The sequence below is a fragment of the Pundamilia nyererei genome, unplaced genomic scaffold (assembly GCF_000239375.1).
Source record: "Pundamilia nyererei isolate P.nyererei 1_Seehausen unplaced genomic scaffold, PunNye1.0 scaffold00165, whole genome shotgun sequence".
Lineage (NCBI taxonomy): Eukaryota > Metazoa > Chordata > Actinopteri > Cichliformes > Cichlidae > Pundamilia > Pundamilia nyererei.
The window spans coordinates 778698-800000 of record NW_005187566.1 but is presented as its reverse complement, the minus strand read 5'-3'; the positions used below and the strand labels follow the sequence as shown (position 1 = coordinate 800000).

The 21303-nt window shown below is 39.0% G+C and overlaps 1 protein-coding gene across 4 annotated transcripts in view; it reads left to right on the top strand.

Moving 5' to 3' along the window:
• Positions 1-18979, top strand: part of epha7 (eph receptor A7) — an 85965-nt gene extending 66986 nt beyond the window's left edge. For 2 of the 4 annotated variants that reach the window (XM_005745737.1, XM_013914006.1), the window contains exons 9-17: positions 1307-1362; positions 4920-5045; positions 5506-5691; positions 5971-6032; positions 6258-6467; positions 7338-7487; positions 14386-14579; positions 15216-15371; positions 15879-18979. In XM_005745737.1, the coding sequence (XP_005745794.1) occupies positions 1307-1362; positions 4920-5045; positions 5506-5691; positions 5971-6032; positions 6258-6467; positions 7338-7487; positions 14386-14579; positions 15216-15371; positions 15879-15993 (1255 nt within the window). In that variant the 3' untranslated portion in view covers positions 15994-18979. Of the gene's footprint in view, positions 1-1306; positions 1363-4919; positions 5046-5490; positions 5692-5970; positions 6033-6257; positions 6468-7337; positions 7488-14385; positions 14580-15215; positions 15372-15878 lie in introns of all 4 variants that reach the window. The other 2 variants (XM_013914007.1, XM_013914005.1) reach the window with 1 other exon arrangement.
• The last annotated feature ends 2324 nt before the right edge of the window (positions 18980-21303 follow it).

Genomic DNA, 21303 nt, shown 5'->3' with positions numbered 1-21303 from the left:
AAAACACCATCTTCAGAGTTGTGTCTTTGCCATATGCTACCTAAAATATCATTATAGAGTTGTTGCAATTAATGAATTATTTAAATTTTGAACTATTTGAGGAGCAGATAGTAACATAGGTCCCTACCTCCAAGTCTCTGAAACTTGATTTAAAAGGTACCAATGTTTATGTGTTGAAGCTGTAACTGTTGTTTTGGAAATTGTGTTGTTTTTTTTAGTAGTTGCCTGAAATGCAGCCTGACCGCTAGGCCTAAGAGGTTTGCTGTTAAATGCTAATTCAATTCAATTCAATTCAATTTTATTTATACAGCGCCAAATCACAACAACAGTCGCCTCAAGCGATCATATGACCCCCAATGAGCAAGCCCTTTGGCGGCAGTGGGAAGGAAAAACTCCCTTTTAACAGGAAGAAACCTCCGGCAGAACCAGGCTCAGAGAGGGGCAGCTATCTGCCGTGCCCAGTTAGGGAGAGAGAAGGAAGGCAGGATAAAAGACATGATGTGGATGTGGAATGTTAAGTAGTGAAGTCTCCACAGGATTCTGCTGAACATGGCATGTGCACAACATAAATTGGTACTTTTACTTTGGGATGTTCTGTGTAAGCTCCTTCAATATCTCTTGTCTCAAAAAAGCAACAAACAATACAAGCTTTATGAGACTGCTAAGGCTCAGAATGTCCCATCAACATATGTCCTACTATGTATGTGTGACAAATAATTTCCACTTAAACCTACTCACAACATACATAACGTGAATAAGACCATCTAACACCATTTCTGAGTAGCATACTCCATTTCTGGATAAAGCATGTCAAAAAGATCAGAAGTCTTCCTTGAATTTGGAGACAGACGAACCAAAATACTTCACTTTAGACAGAAAAAAATTCTCGAATCTTAAAACATGTAGTAGAAACAAAGGAGACATGCTTTGCTACATACGTGAGCATTTTCATCCACAGTAAGTGCATGTCCATCATTTGTGGCTTATTTAATCTTCCTATGTCATTCACCTTTTTTCACAAAGACCAGCCTTGTCCAGCAAATCACTTGCTTAAGGGAACCTTCAACACGTTAATATTGCAAGACGTGTTGAAAAGTACTTTACAGTGCATGTATTATTGGATATCTTACATGATTAGATGCTTGAGCTACTTTTCCTAGTTGAGGCTGTTGGGTTCACAGCTCCTGCTGCTCAGCTGGGTTTCTTGAGGGATTTGTCTTGCATTAAAATTCTTGTAAATTAGGGCATTTATTTCCTCTGCACAATCAGTTGATTCTGCTGCTCTCTTCGTCTTCCGCTTGTACAGGCACTGCGGGTACAGCAAAGCTGATCAGGAGGGAGATGAGGAGCTCTACTTCCAGTGTGAGTGCCTGCATTCCTTATCCGCAAACACACTTACAGCACTTGTATGTAGATGGTATACACACACGCACGCACATACAAATATTGCATCGATGTCTAGGCCTTAAAATCTTTTAGCACTTCGAGGCATGTCTGTTTCATCCCAACTCATCTATCAAGCAAAATCTGTTGCTGATTTGCTAGACTCAGCCTGTTGAGATAAAGAAGTCAGGGGCCAAAAACACATGAATCTGACAGCTGCCAGGCAGGGATAAAAGGACTGACAAGCATACAAAAGGGAGTCCTTTAAAAATGTAACCATAAGGCAGGTGGTTTTAGTGGTTGACAGGGTTTTTGGTGTGCACACAGTTGTAGCTGCTGCTTTTATCATTTAGGTATTTTTTTTTAAAACTGATACACCACCCCTAATAATAACCCTGGAGCTCCAGCTGCAGACAGCTTTCCCAAGTGGAACCATAATGATCTGCGCTGTAGGCAAACTGCTGATTTGGAAACAAAGGGTCAGGGGTGTCACTAAGTGCATTGCTAGAGCAGAAGCAGTTCTAGGTTGGCTACTGTTAAGTATCTGATAGATCCACCTGAACAGATCACAGCTCAACCCAACCTGCCAGGGGAAAAAGCACTGGGAGAAAATACAAACAATGCTAGATTTGGGCTTAATGGACAGATCTGCTGTGCAATATCAAATGACGGGAGACTTCCAGGGTGACAGAGAAGCTAGATAGCACATAAATCCAACATGTAGACCCAATTTGTCTGCCATGAAGAGGCGAGGAAGTCATGATAAGACATCTCCTATCAGATCCCAGACGTCTTGGATGGACGAAGCAATTATCCGAGCAAGTCGAGGGAAATCTCAGCTGCTGGTGTCCCCTTGCCGAAGCACAATGCTTTAGTTGTATTTACACTGGTGCATTGAATAGACTGCTTTTCAGAGAATAATTGTCTCTCCGATTGAATGTGCTCGTTGTGCTGTTGTGTTGTTTTTGACCAGAGTCTTATAGCTGTAGTGTCTCATTAAATTTTTTAAGTTGACAGGTTATGTTGTTATCAGCGTAAATTTCAAATACACACTGTAACAACCCCCAAAAGTGGTCTGTTAACCTAATAGTGCATAATATTGTAATTTACTGTTAATTTGGAGAGCTGTTTGAAATAGTAACCCCCTCCCTGCCCCCGTCCTCTCCCTAACCTTGTTTTGTTTGATTTATTTCCAACAAACTGTTTTTGGTCTTACGTAATGGATATTCATGAACCGTTCCCTTATCACTGATGTTGGGAATTGCACAGAGTTAATTTTAAGACGTTCCCAAATGCCTAGGGTGCCAGAGTCTAACAAAAGTAGCAAACCTGTCTCAAAATCTCATTTAGCTTCATTCATTTCTTATGATGGAAAATGTTTCATTTGCATCAGTTCTTTACCATCTCATCTTTCCTTGATGTTCTTTTCTATTGTCTTTTTCAAAGCATGTCATTGTGCATTGTCAAATCAAAAAAAAATTGATCGACTGATTTTCCAGCCTAGAGACAAGTTGTCAGGGTAGCAGCAAAAATTCATTAAGACTGTTATAGGGAGAGACTATGTAAGCAAAAGGTGATGAGCATTTTAAAAATATATATATTTCAACAATTTTCATACTGTTAGAAGATCTCTACAGGTGGGCAGACTCATTCCAGAATATTAATACATCTTTGTATGTCTATTTTTGGTTTGGGTGACCTTTATATGGTATAGTTGCATTTGAAATGGGAACTTTATATGAAATTAGGCAGCTCATAGCAAGCTAGTTTGAAACAACACATTATATGTAGTTTGATTTGACCTACTTGAAGACCCAGATATTTATTTCAAGTGGTCCAGTTTCAGTAACTTACCTAAGTATATTCTTTAAGTCCTGGTGGTAAGGGTTTAGATTTGGGTTATCATCCAAGTTCCTTAATCACCTGACGTACCTCTAAACCGAAGTACTTCTCTAAAAAATTGTTTAATAAATTTACCACAAAAACAAATTTATTTACATTTGTTTACAAAACATCCTTTACATTTCTAACATATGGTTTGGTAAGTTTACTGTTACTCTAATTATCAATGATGGCCCTAATCCCAAATCCTTAACTTGTGTTAGAATATGCAGTTTTTGGCCTTTAAGGGTGTTTAGGGATTAGGGCTATAATAGAGATATGTAGTGCTAAATCTAGACCTCAGTTTTAAATCCATTTGGTCGTGGGTAAAGTCAATAAGATGTCGTTCAAAAATTTACAAAATTGAGATCCACCATAATTAAACATTAAACGTTTTAACATGGATATCAGCAGGACTGTGATAGGTCTAAACAGAAGTGTTAGCAGCTAATAAGACCGACTTTACGACTTTAACAGACTTCAGTTAGTCCAGAGTAAGGCAGCCAGATTAGTGTTAGGATGTTCATGCTATACCAGTATTGGATCAAATGCATAATAAACTTTTTTTGCTTCCAGTACAAGCTAAATTACACTACGGCTTACTTTTATTTATAAAGAAAGCAACACTGTTAAACACACCACATTTTTTCTCTGCTCAGCTGCAGTATCCAGATGAAATATATGATTTTTAACAAAAGCGCAATATAGTAATTCCTCAAGCCAAAAGTAACGTTTTGAAAAACTGTGATATTTAGAGCATCTTTTACGTGGAATAAACTGGCTTATGCAATTAGAGAACAAGCTACTATTCCTAATGTAAAAAAATAAAATAAAGTCTATTTACACAGTTTTTAATTATTGTAAATATTGTAAGAGGCCAGTGTTGTGACCTGTTTTTGATTCTTGTGTATTGTGCCTAATATCAATAACATTGTAACATATATTTTTACAATTACAAAACCTCACTGTGGCTGTAAGAGCCAAATTATGTGGATATTTTTTTAATCTACTTTTTTACTGTGTAATGCTGTATTAGATCATACTTCATCGCTTGGGCCCCAGAAAGACCACTATTGTGGAAGCTAATGGGGTTCCTTATAAATAAAATAAATACATAAATAAACACCTTTGCTTATCAGTCTGAAAATTATACAGTCCAAAATAAAGACACTTAAATTTCTTTGATAAATTCCTGAACCCTGAAAACCAATGTCATTTAGCAACTGCAGAACTTCAAAAATGGGTCAAAAAATTCAAATACATGCAAAACCCCCCAAAACAAAACGTGCTCACTGTTGGCTATAAAGCTTATTGTTATGAGCAAACTGATGGGAGATTTAAGAGTGGGATAGCCCCGCACTCACTCAATCACACATAAAAATACCCCGCTATCCATAGAATGATATCATGGATAGAAAAGCACCGAGTTGAATACAGCCGGTCTCTGCAAAGAGGTGAAATGTAACCAACAACCTCATAAAAAGCACAACGCACAGGTTACTCAAATCTTAGCTTCCCTTTTTTGACACCAGCCGCTGACTGCTCAGCAATTCCCTCTGACTCACTGGCCTTACCAATCGTTTGCCTGTCAAGCACCCGCTGGTGCGCAGTGTGCATATTTAATCATTAACAGTAATCCTCTTACCTTTCTACAGTTAAATTTCCAGGCACCAAAACCTACATTGACCCCGAAACCTACGAGGACCCGAACAGGGCTGTCCATCAATTTGCCAAGGAGCTGGATGCCTCTTGCATTAAAATCGAGCGGGTTATTGGAGCAGGTGAGCCCATCCCATGTCTCTCAGCTCTTTGTGTTTAGTCAGTCGGTGCTCTCGTATATCACACTGACAACCAAATATTTACACCTTGAATGGGGACACAGCTTTATGCATCATGTATTGATGGAGCAATTGCAAAGAGGGGAAAAAAGTTCATTGCAATTAATGTGTGGGCTACATTTGGTAGAGGCAATCACAGCGCTACCCACAGCTGAAAAATTGCTGCCACATGGGTTTTACAGAGGCGGTCAATGACAGTATCTATGCATCTCTAGCATGTCTTATTATAGGTGTGGGCTGCATTCCCCTGAGTATAACAAGGTGTCACACTCCAATTTGTATTCCTGCTCTGCACAGCTGCTTTGTCTCAAAATACACTAATAAATTTGTCATCTTGAAGTGCTGCTTCTTCGTTTTTTTGTACCCACTCTCCACCTCACTCATGAAGTTTCACCTCACGCAGGAGAGTTTGGAGAGGTGTGCAGTGGCCGACTGAAGCTGCCTGGAAAACGGGATGTGTCAGTTGCCATCAAGACACTCAAAGTGGGATACACTGAGAAGCAGAGGCGTGACTTCCTGTGTGAAGCCAGCATTATGGGACAATTTGACCATCCTAATGTCGTTCATCTGGAGGGAGTCGTGACGAGAGGTAAACACAATGTTTAAAACTCTAAATGAAGGAGTTCAAACGTTCTGTAAGACCTGCATTATCAGAATAGATTTAGCTGGCAAAGTTCGACTGACGTACCACATGAAATTAGTTGCATTTCCTCATTTAGATGCAGTAATAAAAGGAGCAGATGGTGAGCTTTAATTAAATGCAATGAAATGTATGGTTAAAAATAACTGCTTTTTATTAGGGAGTATTTTGTGAGCAAATAAAATGTAGGTGTTAATTAATAATCCCCTTTCTTTTTTATTTCTCCAGGAAAACCAGTCATGATTGTCATCGAGTACATGGAGAACGGCTCATTAGATGCTTTCCTCAGGGTAAGTATAACCTTCGATGTGCAGGAGGCTCTGAGCGGCATCTTTTGTAACTTTTCCCTGCAGTTTGCTGGAAAGTGTCTCAGAGAGTGGGGAGTCTGCAGCAGAATGTGTGCAGTGCATAAATATCATAAATCTTGTGCTGAAGCTGCTGCAGTGCTGTGACCTACATTTCCATCATGGTCAGTGAAAATGGCTGACCTGTCTGTGTTTTACTGTGCCATGCAGAAACACGATGGCCAGTTCACAGTCATCCAGCTGGTGGGAATGTTGCGGGGTATAGCAGCGGGAATGAGATACCTTTCCGATATGGGATATGTCCATCGTGATCTGGCTGCACGGAATATCCTGGTCAACTGCAATCTCGTGTGTAAAGTGTCTGACTTCGGCCTGTCGAGGGTGATAGACGACGATCCCGAGGCTGTCTACACAACAACCGTGAGTCAATTAAAGCACTTGCTCTCCCCACCAAGAGCCCTGTCTGAATTCTCTAATCAAGTCACTGCTCGTGAATGTTAGAGTGAGCACCAGCCTACTCTACACCATTTTTAGTATGTGAAACTGTGTATTTTACCACAACTTCCTAACAGGACGGTCTTTTGGAATGCTTTAAAGGTGTAAGTCATTAAAATCGAATATTTAATAATGCTTTAGAGTTCAATTATAATTGTTATATAAATGAAAATCATTAAAATGTCTGGAATTTTAAATGCTGTTATTAGTGGCCATCTGGCAAATTCACAACAGGGAACAACCTGAATTCTTCAATAATCAAGAGACCCTTAAAGTGAATCAGATTAATTTGTAAAATTGTAAAATGGCAACACTAAAAATGGATTTTACTCATTAGCATTATGGTGAAGGGAAGGACTGGAAATGTCCTCAAGAAAAAGATAAAAATGTGTAATGTAATATTTAGGGTGGTTCGAATATATGATGGACATTCAATTGCAACTCCACAAAATACCAAGCCAGTACTTCAAGTGTGTAGTCTTTCAGCTGATATCGGTTTTGTGAGCAGCAAAACAGTAAAAATGGTAAAACATTAAGTTTGCATTACATTTTTTTACATTGTAAAAAGAAGAATGGATGGACTTTCGTCAAGGTTCTCAGAAGCAAAAGAGCAAGACCAGCCAACTATTTACACTAAGCTTTATGACATTGATAAAGGATTTAGTAGCTATTAAATCTTATAGCTAATAACTAAAAGTCGGTAAAAGTCTGCTAAAGCTGTTTTGTGTCTTATGTGTATTTTTGCATATAACTGAAAAATGCATAAAAATCGTTTGATACTGTTTTACTGAACAGGGTGGAAAAATCCCTGTCCGGTGGACTGCACCAGAAGCTATTCAGTACCGTAAATTCACCTCTGCAAGTGACGTGTGGAGTTACGGTGTTGTCATGTGGGAGGTTATGTCGTATGGAGAACGGCCTTACTGGGACATGTCCAACCAAGATGTAAGTTACTTCTGGATGTACGTTCATAACATGACTGACAGGAAAACACATTCACTGGTTTCAACACTTGTAATAACAATAATAATGATAGTCACAATTAGATCTTATTAATGTAAGTGACCCAAATTATAAACCAGTGTTAAGGGTCTCAGTGCACTGAAGTCTGTGCATTACTTCCAATCAGATTCTTGAATGAAAACTACTATTTCACAAAATATTATCTGAAGCCAGACACGAGTTGTCAGAGTATGACAATTTCCCCAGAAGTTCACCCTTAATTATGACTAATAAAATCCTCCCATTAAAACATTGAAAAAAATCACAGACAGAAATTCTGGTTCGCAATTCTTTTTTGAGGTTTCTTACAAGATCCTCATGAGAGCAGCTCTGCGATGACAGTAACCTTGGGCTTAATTAGTTCAAGAAGTCTTGCTATAATCATGCTGCTTGAATCCATTTGAAGGAGAAACAAGCCTGAAGTGGGACATGCATTGAAATGAAGCCCTGAGAGCATGGATTTGGTAGTGTTATTAATATAAATAACAGGAGTGGAAAACACTTGTCATGCAGAATGCTTTTGATTCAAACGTCTTTAAAAGTTTATAATGACTTATGGTAATGGGAACCAATGTGACTAGCAGTGTTGAACCAATTACACTGCAAACAAGTCAGCAATGAGAGCAAAGACATTTGCTTTGCTTAAATTTTAAAGAACTCCTGCAAAAAAATAAATGCCTATTAGGGGTGCAACGATATTCGTATCGATATTGAACCGTTCGATACAGTGCTTTCGGTTCGGTACGCATATGTATCGAACAATACAACATTTGTAATTTATTTTATCAACTTTCCTTCTGACGATGCTGTCTGTGTTGAGCGCTCAGTGAATCTGCGTTCGACTACTCCGCCTAGGCTGCACTGTCGAGCGCAGATCCACTGAGCGCTCAACACAGACAGCATAGTCAGAAGGAAGAGCGCAGGGCAAGCTAGCAAGACAGAAGTTAAGCTCTCCTTGCAACATTCAGATCTGGCGTTTGGAATTATTTTGGTTTTCATGTGACGTATGACCCTGAAGGTAAGCGAGTCATGAACTAAAGTAAAACAGTATGTTGGATGTGCCATGCAATGCTCAATTACATAGGTGGGAACTAGTGTGTTAGCGCAGTTAGCTCGTTAACGTGTAGGCCGTCTAGCCCCATGCACGGGGCGATCGGCGGTAGCTCGTTAACGGAGATTTGCCGTGTTGTGGCGTTAAGGTCATTTCAACGAGATCAACCTGAAAGCACTAGTGGGAACACAACGAATATGACTGCACATTTACGCCGACATCATCCTAGTGCAAAGACAAAAACAACAAGCATGCTACTAACTTTAGCCGAGTCATTTAGACAGCTGTTAGCACATGATTCTCCTTATGCTGCTGAGAATATAGCCCAGAAGAAGCGGATAGTATAGCTTTTATTTTGGAAAGAGACATTTCTCTGTAATAAACTCTCTTTTCCAAAGATGAGTGATTCCTCAATCAGATACAGGGCTTGCAATATCGCTAGCCCGACGTCCCGGGGGCTAGCGATTTTTTCAGTCGGGCTACCAAAATCTATCTCTTCCCTGCCCGTCGGGCTCTTGTAGGAAGGAAAAATATATGTCAATGCTTTTGCATTCTTTCAGAAATGTAGCTGGGTAATTATGTCATTGGCATCGGTGAGCCACTGTCAATATGTGACATATTGAAATCACGTTTGAATTTGCGCTTGTTTTTTTGCTTTCACTTTGCAATCGTGCTAACTGTGTATAGAGAGCGACAGCACTGATCTGTGAGTGATGATAATTTGTGCACCAATTCCTCTGACATCGTCTTATTAATCGTTAGCTTACTATGCAAACATGACAAGAGAAATCTCCCGCAGCTTAAACATGTGAGAGGTTGATCGTGCAGAGAATTGCTGAGCTTATGTGTGCGTGTGTAAAAGCAGCACGATATATATTTTAGTTCTGCTGAGCCAAATAAGACAGGTCAGGGTGAAGAAGTGACAGCCAAAGAAAAGCTTACCACAAAACGGAGAAGTTATGACAAATCAGACTATAAGGCAAAAAGAAAGTGCAGCTTTATGGTTTCATGGACAAAAGAATTTCTGTGGCTGCAATATGACGAGCTAAATAACCAGGGCTGCACATAAGTGGTCCGCAGGTGCGCATTCGCTGTCAAAATAAAAAACACGCACAAGGGTTAGGGTTAAATTTAAAAACTGTACTTTTGAGTTAAAATATATATTTATAATTTTAATAAATGACAAATTAAAAAGGCATGAACATTTTTTTTGTATCGAAAAAATATCGAACCGTGACACCAAAGTATCGAACCGAACCGAACTGTGAATTTTGTGTATCGTTGCACCCCTAATGCCTATGCATCTCAGCAGTATTGCAACTACTGTGAAAACTGTTGTATTCTCTTTGCAGCAATACTCGGGTAGTTTGTGCCTTGTAGGTGTCAACAAGTAATTTCAAGTAAGAGAGCTGAGCTGAAATGTAATATCTTCTGTACTTGAGAAGTGTGTGGCTAAAATAGAACCAACCAACTAAGTGGTTTGCTGGTGACCTGGTGGAAGTTATACAATCAGTTATCTGTCTAGCTTTCCTAAGTCCCCTGGTTATATTATACTGCAAACTCTGTAAGTTAGTTTTTGTAGTAAGATGATGACTTATTAGTGAGTGAATAGAAAAATATTGGCATAATAATAAATTCACAACACACACTGATTCTTATATAGCACTTTTCTACTCGACTTAAGCACTCAATGTGCTTTATATAACATGTCTCATTCAAGTAAGCATGGTCTTTCTACATCTATCACCTGCTCACACTCCAGTCATGAGCAACTCAGGGTTTAGTACCTTGTCACCCCAGACATTGAGTGTCTGTGACTCTGGCAGTCAATACTACACAAGTTTTAAAACTTGTGAATACACTTACACAAGATCAATTAAGGATCAATTTGTCTATTGACGCCATGATTTTTAGATAAAAAGTTAATGCAATGGAATATAACAACCACTAAGCCGGCCTTTTCTCATCAAGCAGTGCATGCCTATGTCTATGAAGGTTCTCAGTCATCCAGGTCATCGTAGTCTAAGGAGTTTGGAAAGAAAAGCGTCTGGACTTCTTTAAGTTTCTTGAAGACGGGAGGGGGGGGGGGGTCCGTGACCTTCTTGGCGGACACTCCCATAGGGCTTAAAATCTGGGACTCTCCACCATTTGCTCTTAGAACTGAAGACTGTTCTCAGATGAAACATCAAACGTCTTCAAGAAACCTAAAGAAGTCCGGACGCTTTTCTTTCCAAGCTTCGTAGATCAGTGTATGCCTAGAACACGGTGACAAAAGGAACTAAGGAACAGCAACATCAAATGCGTAAAACAGCTGCTGCTGGACAGTCAAGTGTGCTTTCATAACCTGAAGTAGTGCCTGTTTATCAATCACTTCGTATTCTAATAATGTGGTTTTGACTGTTCTTCTGAACTTTGTAATGTAGTTAATGTTTGTTTGTAATTGTTATGTTATGTTATGTAATAATTTTTGACCCTTATTTGTTTAAGTTTTTTAATCCAAGCAGAAATACTTTCCCATCTAAGTTTCCTTTGAATGTTTCAAATGTTATGGAGCAACCAGGAAAAACTGATGAAAATTAACCTATAAGGTTAAATCAAAGCACATTTATATGATGCACAAGTGTCCTCATTAATTACTAAATGATCACTGTACCTTTTTTTAAATCAAATAAATGTGAACATAAACACATTTGTAAGCATCCCAAAGTAAAAGAGGAAGTAGAGTAAAAAGATTTCCCTGTGCTGAAGCCACAAGAACTGCAGTCTAAAACAAAGGCTAATGTAATTCAACTCAGTGTCTCAGAGCTAAAGATCGCAAAGCTCTGTAGGGTACTCCTAACACATGTGTTTTTAAAGTGCAGAGGAATACCACTTACTTGACTCATGAACCACAGACTTGTAATCATGATTCATTCTTTTACCCATCTTGCAGCCTCACCATCAAGTAAATTCAAAGTCATCTTCCTGACTCTGGACATTACCCACATTTTTCTACCTTTATGAACAAATGTGGGGTTTTTTTCAATCCTGCTCTTCACTTTACAAATGTCACAAATTGCTATAATGACTGACTTACCCGCAGCTCTCTGAGTGCTGTTGCCTTCTTTCCTGCCAACTCCCACTGAGATAATCCAACAGTGCCAGACCATTTGAAGCTGTTCCTTATTCTCAGACACTTGACACATTTTGATTGATAGTGAAAGGCGAGTGAGTTCTGGCTTTAAGATTCCTATATGGCTTCCTGTTTTAGCACCCACAGCATCGTAGCTAAATATGATTAATATTCTCCTGCGTTCCAAAGCAGAGGCCTGCTGATTGAACAATCAGATGTTAGAAATGCTAAACAAGATGGTTGGGCGTGAAAGTGGGATATGTGGTGTTTTGACCGTCTGCTGCTTGACAGACATCAATGTCAGAAATTTTTTCACTTTGTCAAGATGTCAGCAAACATCCTCCAGGGATACAGGAAGAACATTATTTGCATTTTTCCCAACGGTTTCAGTGTTTTGACACTGGTTCCCTCCATGACTCATTCTTGTCTAAGCAGTCCTGACAAGAATAGCTGATGAATATATGCAGAGATATAAACATCTCAACACATTAAAGGAAGGAGAGCTTGTTGCATAATGTTCCTGTTGCACCTACAATTTTTAAAAACCTTGAATTTTTATTAACTCTGCATAAAACGATATGTGTAAATTAGGTCAAAAAACGTTGCAGAAGTTCTTTTCAGTTTATTGGTATATACTGTACAAGAGGTCTTTGTTTAGACATATGAGGAATAGTACTCATGAGTTGAATAAAATTATCCAGCACTCCCCACCCACCCTAATCTAAACCCAATCTGTGTGTGTGCTTGAATTATACATTAAATAGTTGTTTAGTATGGGTGCCATTGTGTCCATAGATTTCAGTTCAAACTGGTGAAAAATGTGACCAAGATAAGGCCAACTTTATTCAGTGGGTAATTAGTGAGTTTAGTATTACACTTCCATAAAGTCGAGGGGGAGACAGACTGAAATAAAGATAATCTTCATTGATGCTTTAAAGGCCAAGATATCCCAGGTCCTACAAAAAGTTACATGCAAATATCTCTTAGTAATACACATACTAATTATGTAGCAAATTTGGTAAAGGTCAAGTCTATCTACAAGATGCCCATTGCTTTAAAAATCTTTGCTTTAAGTTTACGGTATCTTAGCTCTCAAGCTGGGTGACAATCTTCTGCACATAAATTGAAAACACTTGGCCACAGATAGAATTTGAGATCATTAACCATTCCAGAAAGAGGTTATATAGCAGAATGATGCTGCTTATAGCTACTCTAAATTGTTCTGCATTAAATCCTCATGATCCCATTGACTGTAACAAAGCTGGCACATGATTAGGGATGGGTATCGTTTAGGTTTTATCCGATACCGGTGCCAAATCGGTACTTTTGAAACGGTGCCGGTGCTCAAACGGTGCTCAAACCGGTGCTTAAAGAATGGAGAACACAAAATTGGTCCAAAAACCTCTCATGTTCAGCTGTTTTTTGTAAAAATATAACAATGTCAGCCTTTTCTGCAGCTATGGGGCATATATGGTATCACTCTTGGCTGGAAGCAGTGCTTAAACAATGGAAAAAACACAAACTTTGTCCTAAACCTCTCATGTTTAACTGTTTTCCACTTTTTCTTTGGTCATTTTAGCCTTTTTGGCCAGGGTGAAGGGAGTATCTGCCATCAAACAAGAAGACAGCCGCATGTAGCTATGATGATGTTTGCTAGTTCACCTTACATGCATTAATGTAATAACGTGGTTAGCCTACTCAACGTAAATTAGCTACTCACGCAGAGAAGAACGGCTGCTGCCACCATCATCTGTCATCATTTCTGCTACACTGGCAGGGCTAGGGGCCAGGACTCTCCTCTTCGTGTTTTTGGGGGATGTTGCATAACAGGCAACCCACCCGCAGTAGATGTGCTCGGTGTGAGGTCTCGCAGCAAGCTATCAAATACGGCGCATTTCTGGGCTTTTAAAAAAAACGCTATGCGTCGCCAGGTGTTTCATCGGATTCTTGGTGTTACCTCCTTTGACAGTATCACAGTATCAGCTTAAAGCACTTGTTGCTGCTGAGTTTGCATATTTTGCTGTGAAGTACAGCCAGACTTTGACCGCTTCGCCTTGGGCATTTTTAATCTGTAGCTCTGCTCTAACAGAACGTACGTACCTGGCCCCGCCTACTATCCTCGGAAACGTAAAATGATTGGCTGGAATCTAAAGTGTATCACAGCTCAGGAAAAAAAAGCACCGAAATAAAGCACCGAAATGTGAGCTGCTTTTCGGTCTGGTTACTACCGTTTATGTCAGAACCGGTGCCATCATGGCACCGGACACCGGTACCCATCCCTACACATGATAGACAATTTTTTCTCAGGTCTAAGTGTTTTAGGTAACCATGACATAATTAAGGTACAATACTGCTATATACCAAGAGCTTAGTGAGCTTGGCTTGTGGTAATATTATACTATAGACTAATGCTAAAGGGTTGTGGGTTAGGGTTTAGAGTTAACGTGAAACTAAAACTGGACTCTGAAGGGTTTCAAATGATAGTCAACGCTGTTAGTGAGAGTACAGGGCAGGAGGTTGGGATTAGGTTGATGCTAAAAGCTGGTGTTAAATGGCAAAAAGCTAGGCTGAGACTGAAGGGTTTGAGGTATGGGTTAGAGGTTTTTTGTTTTGTTTTTTGGATTTAGGATGATACCAAAGGCTGATGCTACTTTCTTCGTCTGTTTTAAATTTTACAGGTCATTAAGGCAATAGAGGAAGGATACCGTCTTCCAGCCCCCATGGACTGTCCGCCGGGTTTACATCAGCTAATGCTGGACTGCTGGCAGAAAGACCGAGCCGAACGCCCCAAATTTGATCAAATAGTTGGCATCCTTGATAAGATGATACGTAACCCTAACACACTGAAAACCCCAGTGGGAACGTGTACAAGGTATGGAAATAAGACCCCTAATGATTTATTATAAAATGTAGGCTTCATAAGCTATAGAACTTCAACTTATCACACTGGTAGATGATCTAGAGTGTCCAGTGGATGATTTAGCCTCTCAAGTTCAAAGATGAAAGATAAATCCAGGGGGATCGATAGCCCAAAGCAGCTTTCATGCCTTTATGGTCAATAGCAGGGCTTTTAAATCAATCTCTATAATGAGTTTCTAGTACTTTGGAGTGCAGTGGGAACTCCGGAGCTCACTCTGACGTTTGTCAAATGAATTCTTCTCGCAGTCAGAACATGCTTTCCACTGTGAGATGAGGCTCAGAGGTTATAACTGGTTAAAAAGCATTTTCTGTACAGAGACTGTACGGGGTATGTTCCTGGGAATGTATTCAAATCGAAAGGATATTGACAAAAACATTTTTCAGAAGCAGAGCATGGAATGCAACATCTATTTGTGATATTCTTATCGACCAAAGCCTCCAATCAGCAAGTTTTTCCCCTGCTTATAATTTACCGCACTGCTGGATGCCTTTGGTCACCGCTCTGTCTCATCTCTTGTTTGATTGTGTTTTCAGCCTAACGTTTCCTTTTTGCATAAGACTTAACCATTTTTCTGTGCTCATCCCACAGACCAATTAGTCCCCTGTTAGATCAGAGCACACCAGACTTCACTTCTTTCCGCTCAGTGGGAGAGTGGCTGGAAGCCATCAAGATGGAGCGATACAGAGACAACTTCACAGCAGCTGGCTACAGTTCCTTGGAATCTGTGGCCAGGATGTCAATCGAGTGAGTAGATAGGAAACCCGAAGGGGTTTAGGCATTAGTAGGGAACATTAAAACCAACTATGCTTAAACTGTGCTCTCCTCTACACTTTATTACTTGTCCTTGAGTAAAAGCTTCAGCTGTATTCAGAAGTAGAATTGTTGCTAGAATGTGTTTTGAGTTTCTGTAACCCACCATAAAGTGGCTAATACTAGCTTTTATTTCACCAAGAAAAACCAGTTATTTTTCTGAACCACATTGTCTTGGGAATAAGCCTATTTATTTGTTTCCATATTGTTTACCTGTGATCTTGATGAACTCATTACCAAGTATATTTCGATAAAAAGAGCTCCAAACTTCCCAAAGGGGAAAAAAGACTACTTTAGATTATGGGTTTTGCTATCTCACCTTGTGAAAATTCATTATTAAGATTCATAAACAAGCCTGCTGTGTTTAGCTGTATACTCACAATAATGGAAAAGCTGAGGCTGTGATGGTGCACTGACTCATAATGTTGTCCTCTTTTCCAGGGATGTGATGAGCTTGGGGATCACTCTGGTGGGCCATCAGAAAAAGATCATGAGCAGCATACAGACTATGAGAGCCCAGATGCTGCACCTCCACGGCACAGGTGTCCAGGTGTGACGATCTCTGACAGGCTGCCTTCGGAGAGGGCGAGAACAAAACTTGACTTGGGACTTAAATGGAATAATTGTCAAAGCAAACAGACGTATGATGTCTGACTCTTCTGGCTGTGCCTGGAGTGAAATCATTCCTTTGTTTCTCAGTGAATGATTGTGGTCCGCCTCTTTAAAGGGCACTAAAGAGAGGAAAAGGGCAAAAAACGGCAACAAAAAAGAAACTACCTGGATGAGACAAATGTATTTTTCCCTTCTTTTTGTAGAAGCGCGTACAAACTAAACCACATATCAAACAGCGCATTGGAAAGGAGTTTGCCGCTTATATTTCTCTTTATGTGCACACGTTGTCTAAGGATTTCCTTTATACGAACTACAACACCTTGAAGCGGTTTTAGTTGTTTGTTTGTTTTTTTCGTTTTTCTTTGTGTCTGCCACAATGACACGTTTTGGCACATATAAAAGTTCTTTTTCCTCTCCTCTTTGGATGTGACAACAGGGTAACTCTTTTATCCAAACAGAGACAGAACTTTTTAGGTGCAGATTTCAAAGTACTTTTTGTACTGGACTGTTTGCAATGACTTTTGTTTTCCTTCCTGTGCTGTTGAAGTGAAAATATTATCCTCACACGCTTGTTTTGCAGCCTGTTGGAGTGGGTTCTTGACCTGGTTTCAAATTTTCAGCATTTTTTAGCAAACAATTTTCTGATGAGTGCAGCACAGATGGAGATGCAGGAAGCAAACTGTTCTTTAAATCACCAGAATTTTTTTCTATCAGAGTAGCAATATCCTTCATCTATCCTTCCCTTAGTGTTCACTATGGGATACAGCGTTTCACTTGGTTGTTGAGTAGAATGTGTCAGCACGTTTGAAAGATTGTATTGGAGTTGCAGCTGTGCTTTGCCATCATTTTGCCTAAAATGTTTTACATAGTGGTTGTTTTGAAGAATTGTTTAGCTGCGAGTGCGTTCAAGAATTGACGAGACGTAATACTGCCTTAAAATGTGTTTAAGTATTGCCACTATTTTAGGCACTTCAATGGCATTGCTTTCTGTGGCTCATTTCAGTGTACTACTTCCTTTTTTTGTGTGTTTGTTTTTAGCATGATGTCTTTTTATCTTGAACTTGTGTGCACAGACTCTGTTTTATGCCACAAGTGACACAGTCAGTGAGAAAGAGTTTGACTAAAAAGAGCAATAATTACCAGGTAGAAATTGTCCTCGACTGGGACTTTTTAAGGTGCTAGATGACATAGAAAGCATGGGTGTGCTATTCTGAGACAAAACCTTTGGAAAGATTCAGTCACTGCTGCAAAAGGAAACAAATGTACCTCTTTGACCTGAAATGGTTTGGAAAAAATACCATGCCAACTCATCAAATGAAATAATCATGTTGTATTTTGCCGCTATGATATGTTAAACATGTGATGAGACTCTAACGTGGCATGAAAATGTTGAATTGAGTGACTGCAGAGATAAAACACTTAAATGGTGCCAATTAGCCATGCTGACATCATTTTCTAACAAAAAAAAAATAAAAATCAACAAGCCCCTTCAGGGTCTAGGTATGAAAATGCCAGACCAAACCATGGAGCTCCTCTCAGACACGGACTGTGTTGTTAAATCCCTCCGTCCCGGCTCTGCAGGCAGCCATGCAGCCTCCTTGTTTATTCATGCGTCTTTGCAGCTCATCACTCACAGGAGCAGATGTGACAGAACATGCATTAAAGTGTTTCTTAAGATTCCTCTTCTTTTCTTCCATATGGCTTTCTATGGAGAACAGAGAAGAGGGGGCTGTGCAGAGGATGTGCTAAAAGCCAATCAACCTATTTGGTGCCATCTGTCTCCACTTCAAAAACAAACAAACAAACAAAAAAGACTCCCAAAAAAAGGAAAAGTTTCAATGTTGAATTTGTTTTACTGCACTGTCCTTTGATACGAAAATGTAGGTATTCAGCTGTCACATAAAGGGAAGTGGTGTTCTTCTCTCACTGCTGCTGCGACTTTAAACATAACTCTGTGTTTTCAAAGCTTTACTTATTTTCTCAACATAGAAAAAAGTACAACCAAATCAGGAATCAACCTGGAGCTCACTAACAGCCAGTAAAACCAACTGAAGCTTTCTTCATTTTTTCCTCTGTCATCTTTGAAATGTCCACATTGGGCCACAAGCACTAAAAAAGGGTTCTTTTACCTTTTGTCCACCCTAAGCCTGTGACTGAAATTGGTTCAAAAATCTAGAAAAGACAACAAAAAAGGCCTCCACAGACATTATTGAATCCTGAGCCTCACCAAAAAAGGCTAAGATATAGTCTTGACAATGGACAACACACAGGGTTTAGAACTTCAGCTTCTGTAATCAATTAAGTCATTTCAAAGTCACATTTTTTCTGTACTTTCTCAACCGTTTGCTGTATTGCCACCTGTTAGTTTGACATATTTAAACCATGCTTGTGTGGATGAAAAATTCCTTCTCAGTTTGAAAAACATGCAGTTTTGTCCTAAAATGAACAACGTCATCTGGCTTAGTGTGGATGCACTGTTTAAATCCATTTTCACAGTGGGATTCATCTTGGGATGAGACGCCCAAAATTAGCCCTGACCAGCCCATTATGTCATACACAACCTCCCTTTATCCATACAGCAGACCTCAGCAATTGGGCCTTTGAATTGAATACTGGCATAAAGTCATTCAGTCAGCACAAAACTCCCCAGTTCACAGGCAGCGCTCTGTCTCTCACCATCAACTCCCTACACCCTGCTCTGATTTTCAAAGCAGACCCCTGGAGAAGGCCCCTCACACCTACTGTAGGATGCCTCTGTCCCTCTTTTCTTTCTGTTCTGGGAAGACAGCAGTTTGAGCCAAACTGAGATTAAGCCCAGGATGCAATCAATACAATGTTTCAACTTGAATCATGCTGAACTTCAGGTTGCTCAACTCTGGAAAAAACAGGAGAAAAAAAAGTTTAGTTGTGACTCTGTTTCATGGAGAAAAAAAAAGTTTAAATGAAAAAAGGCAAAAAATAAAATAAAATAAAAGGAACCTGCAGGGTATAGAGTGCTGGCTGAAATTTAGGAGTAGCAGATAGAATACAAACATATTTTTTAAATCTTGTGGTTCAGCAGTTGGAAATTTGTTTCTCCACTTTGGCAAGGTGGTGGATGCTTCCAAAGAGTGCAGCACTGTCAACTGTTTGAGAAAGAGCTGGGGTTTGAGGACATCTTTGTATATGGTCTAATTGTAAAACTTGTACATTTTATTTATATTGATTTTCTTTGGGGTTTTTTTTTTTTTTTTTTTTTTTTTTTTTTTTACACATATTACTCAGTAGAGAGCTCTGGATACATTGAAAATGCACTATATTTTTCTATTTCACAGATGAACTATTGTCACCCACAAGATTTCAGTTGTACATATTTTGTTCATTTAGGACCAAAGACAGCTAATAGGATTCCCATCTTTCCTTTGACTGTTTTGATTTTGCCTTCTAGTTTATTGTACAGTAATATAAATGTTGATTCATTATTTATTTTTCTGTGATCAGAGTACTGAGAATATTCACTGGTCAAAAGTATTTTCCCCAAAAGCAGAACTGTAAGATCATTTAATTAGACAGTTTCTTGTTACATAGACAATTCTTTTTGCTTTGTAACCTTTGTAATAGACTGTACATATATTTTTGGAAATATAATACAATCTATATAATTTTCAAGTCTCCTTTGCAGTGTTTTTTTTTTCTTTATACGCCGTTTATCCTATCCTGTGTTATGTTTTTTTTTTTTTGCCATTTTTAGTTGTGGACACAGGTATTCAACATCATTGCCCATATGGAAAAGATATATATAAATCTTATAAATTTTGTATCTGTCTTTTGTGAAACTTGTATGAAAAGCATATAAGAGTGAAAACAGATATAAGATCCCTTGAAAAATTATATAATAAAACTTGTATGTTTTGGATACTTACTAAAACAATGTATGAAAGTAATGAGAAAGTGGCCACTTTCATGAGTAATCACATACGTTTTTACTATTTCTTTTCCATATGGGTGTTCTCTGTTGAGTCTTTATTTGATTGGAAACACCAGGCATTTGTAGTCTTGTTTTACTTAAAGAACAAGGATCTCATCTTAAAGTGGCTTTGTGCAGCTCTTCTCTTTGTACTCTGGCTAAGACAGTGTTTTTTAGTTCTTCCTTCAAACTTCCAGTCACAAACTTCTCCTCCAAAGCCACAGCTGTTAGCCTGAAATGACAATATTAGGGATATCTCCTGTCATGGGTATACACAGAGAGAGTATAACAAAATGAAAGAAAACAATTTCAATCTCCTCTGTGATTTTACAGACCACTCAAGATTTCATTGACGTTTGATCAACATCAAGAGACAACAGTCAATGTAAAGTTTGAACCCAGAACCTCTTTACTATTAGTCTATAGTGCTAACCTCTACGCCATCATATTGACCATAGGGAGCCTTTAAAAAAAGTGTAAAGCTAATATTTAATCTAGTAATAAAAAAAGTATGTATTTTGGCTCTGAAAATGTCACATGGTTCCTGCACTTGCAGTTTCCAAGGATCAAAAATGATGGGAACAAATTTTCAAAAGATATTGTTCAAAAAGATCTACTGATTTTTAGGGGTTCGGGTGGGGGGCACTCACGAATTTTCCACGGAATATATAGAAAGACTTCTCTGAACTTTTTGAAAAGTTATATTTGTCAGTATGAAATTAAGTGCAACAGGTATTGAAACTTCCCAGTCCTGCTTCAGAATTACATTCCCACACAGGTCTTGTCCAGCACACTACACGCTGAGTCTAAACACAAACTTTTTCCTTCTCTGATTTCGCTAAAAAGGCCAGAGGGTACAGCTGGTTACAGGCCTTGAAAAATGTGTTATTGCAACCCTTCTGACAGACGCATCAGTTTTCCAAAACTCTGGATCCATCCAAAGCTATTTTTTTTGATAATTCTCACTATAATATCTGTGCATATTTCTCTTTGAAGTAGGACATAGGTAAGGGTATCATTATGAAATATCTTGTGTTCAGGTTCAACTAGTCTACATTTCCTAATATTAGTTCAGAAAACTAAATATTCCGTTACAAAAAAGTTTGTGGTAGTTGCATATAAACCATGGTTACAGATGATCATCCAAAATTCCATCCTTCCAGAGTCTTTCTGCTCCCATGCCACCAACAACCAAATAAAAATAAATAAATTATAAAAAACCTCAGATACAGGAGGAACAATGCGGTTTTCGTCCTGGTCGCGGAACACTGGACCAGCTCTTTATCCTCTCCAGGATACTTGAGGGTG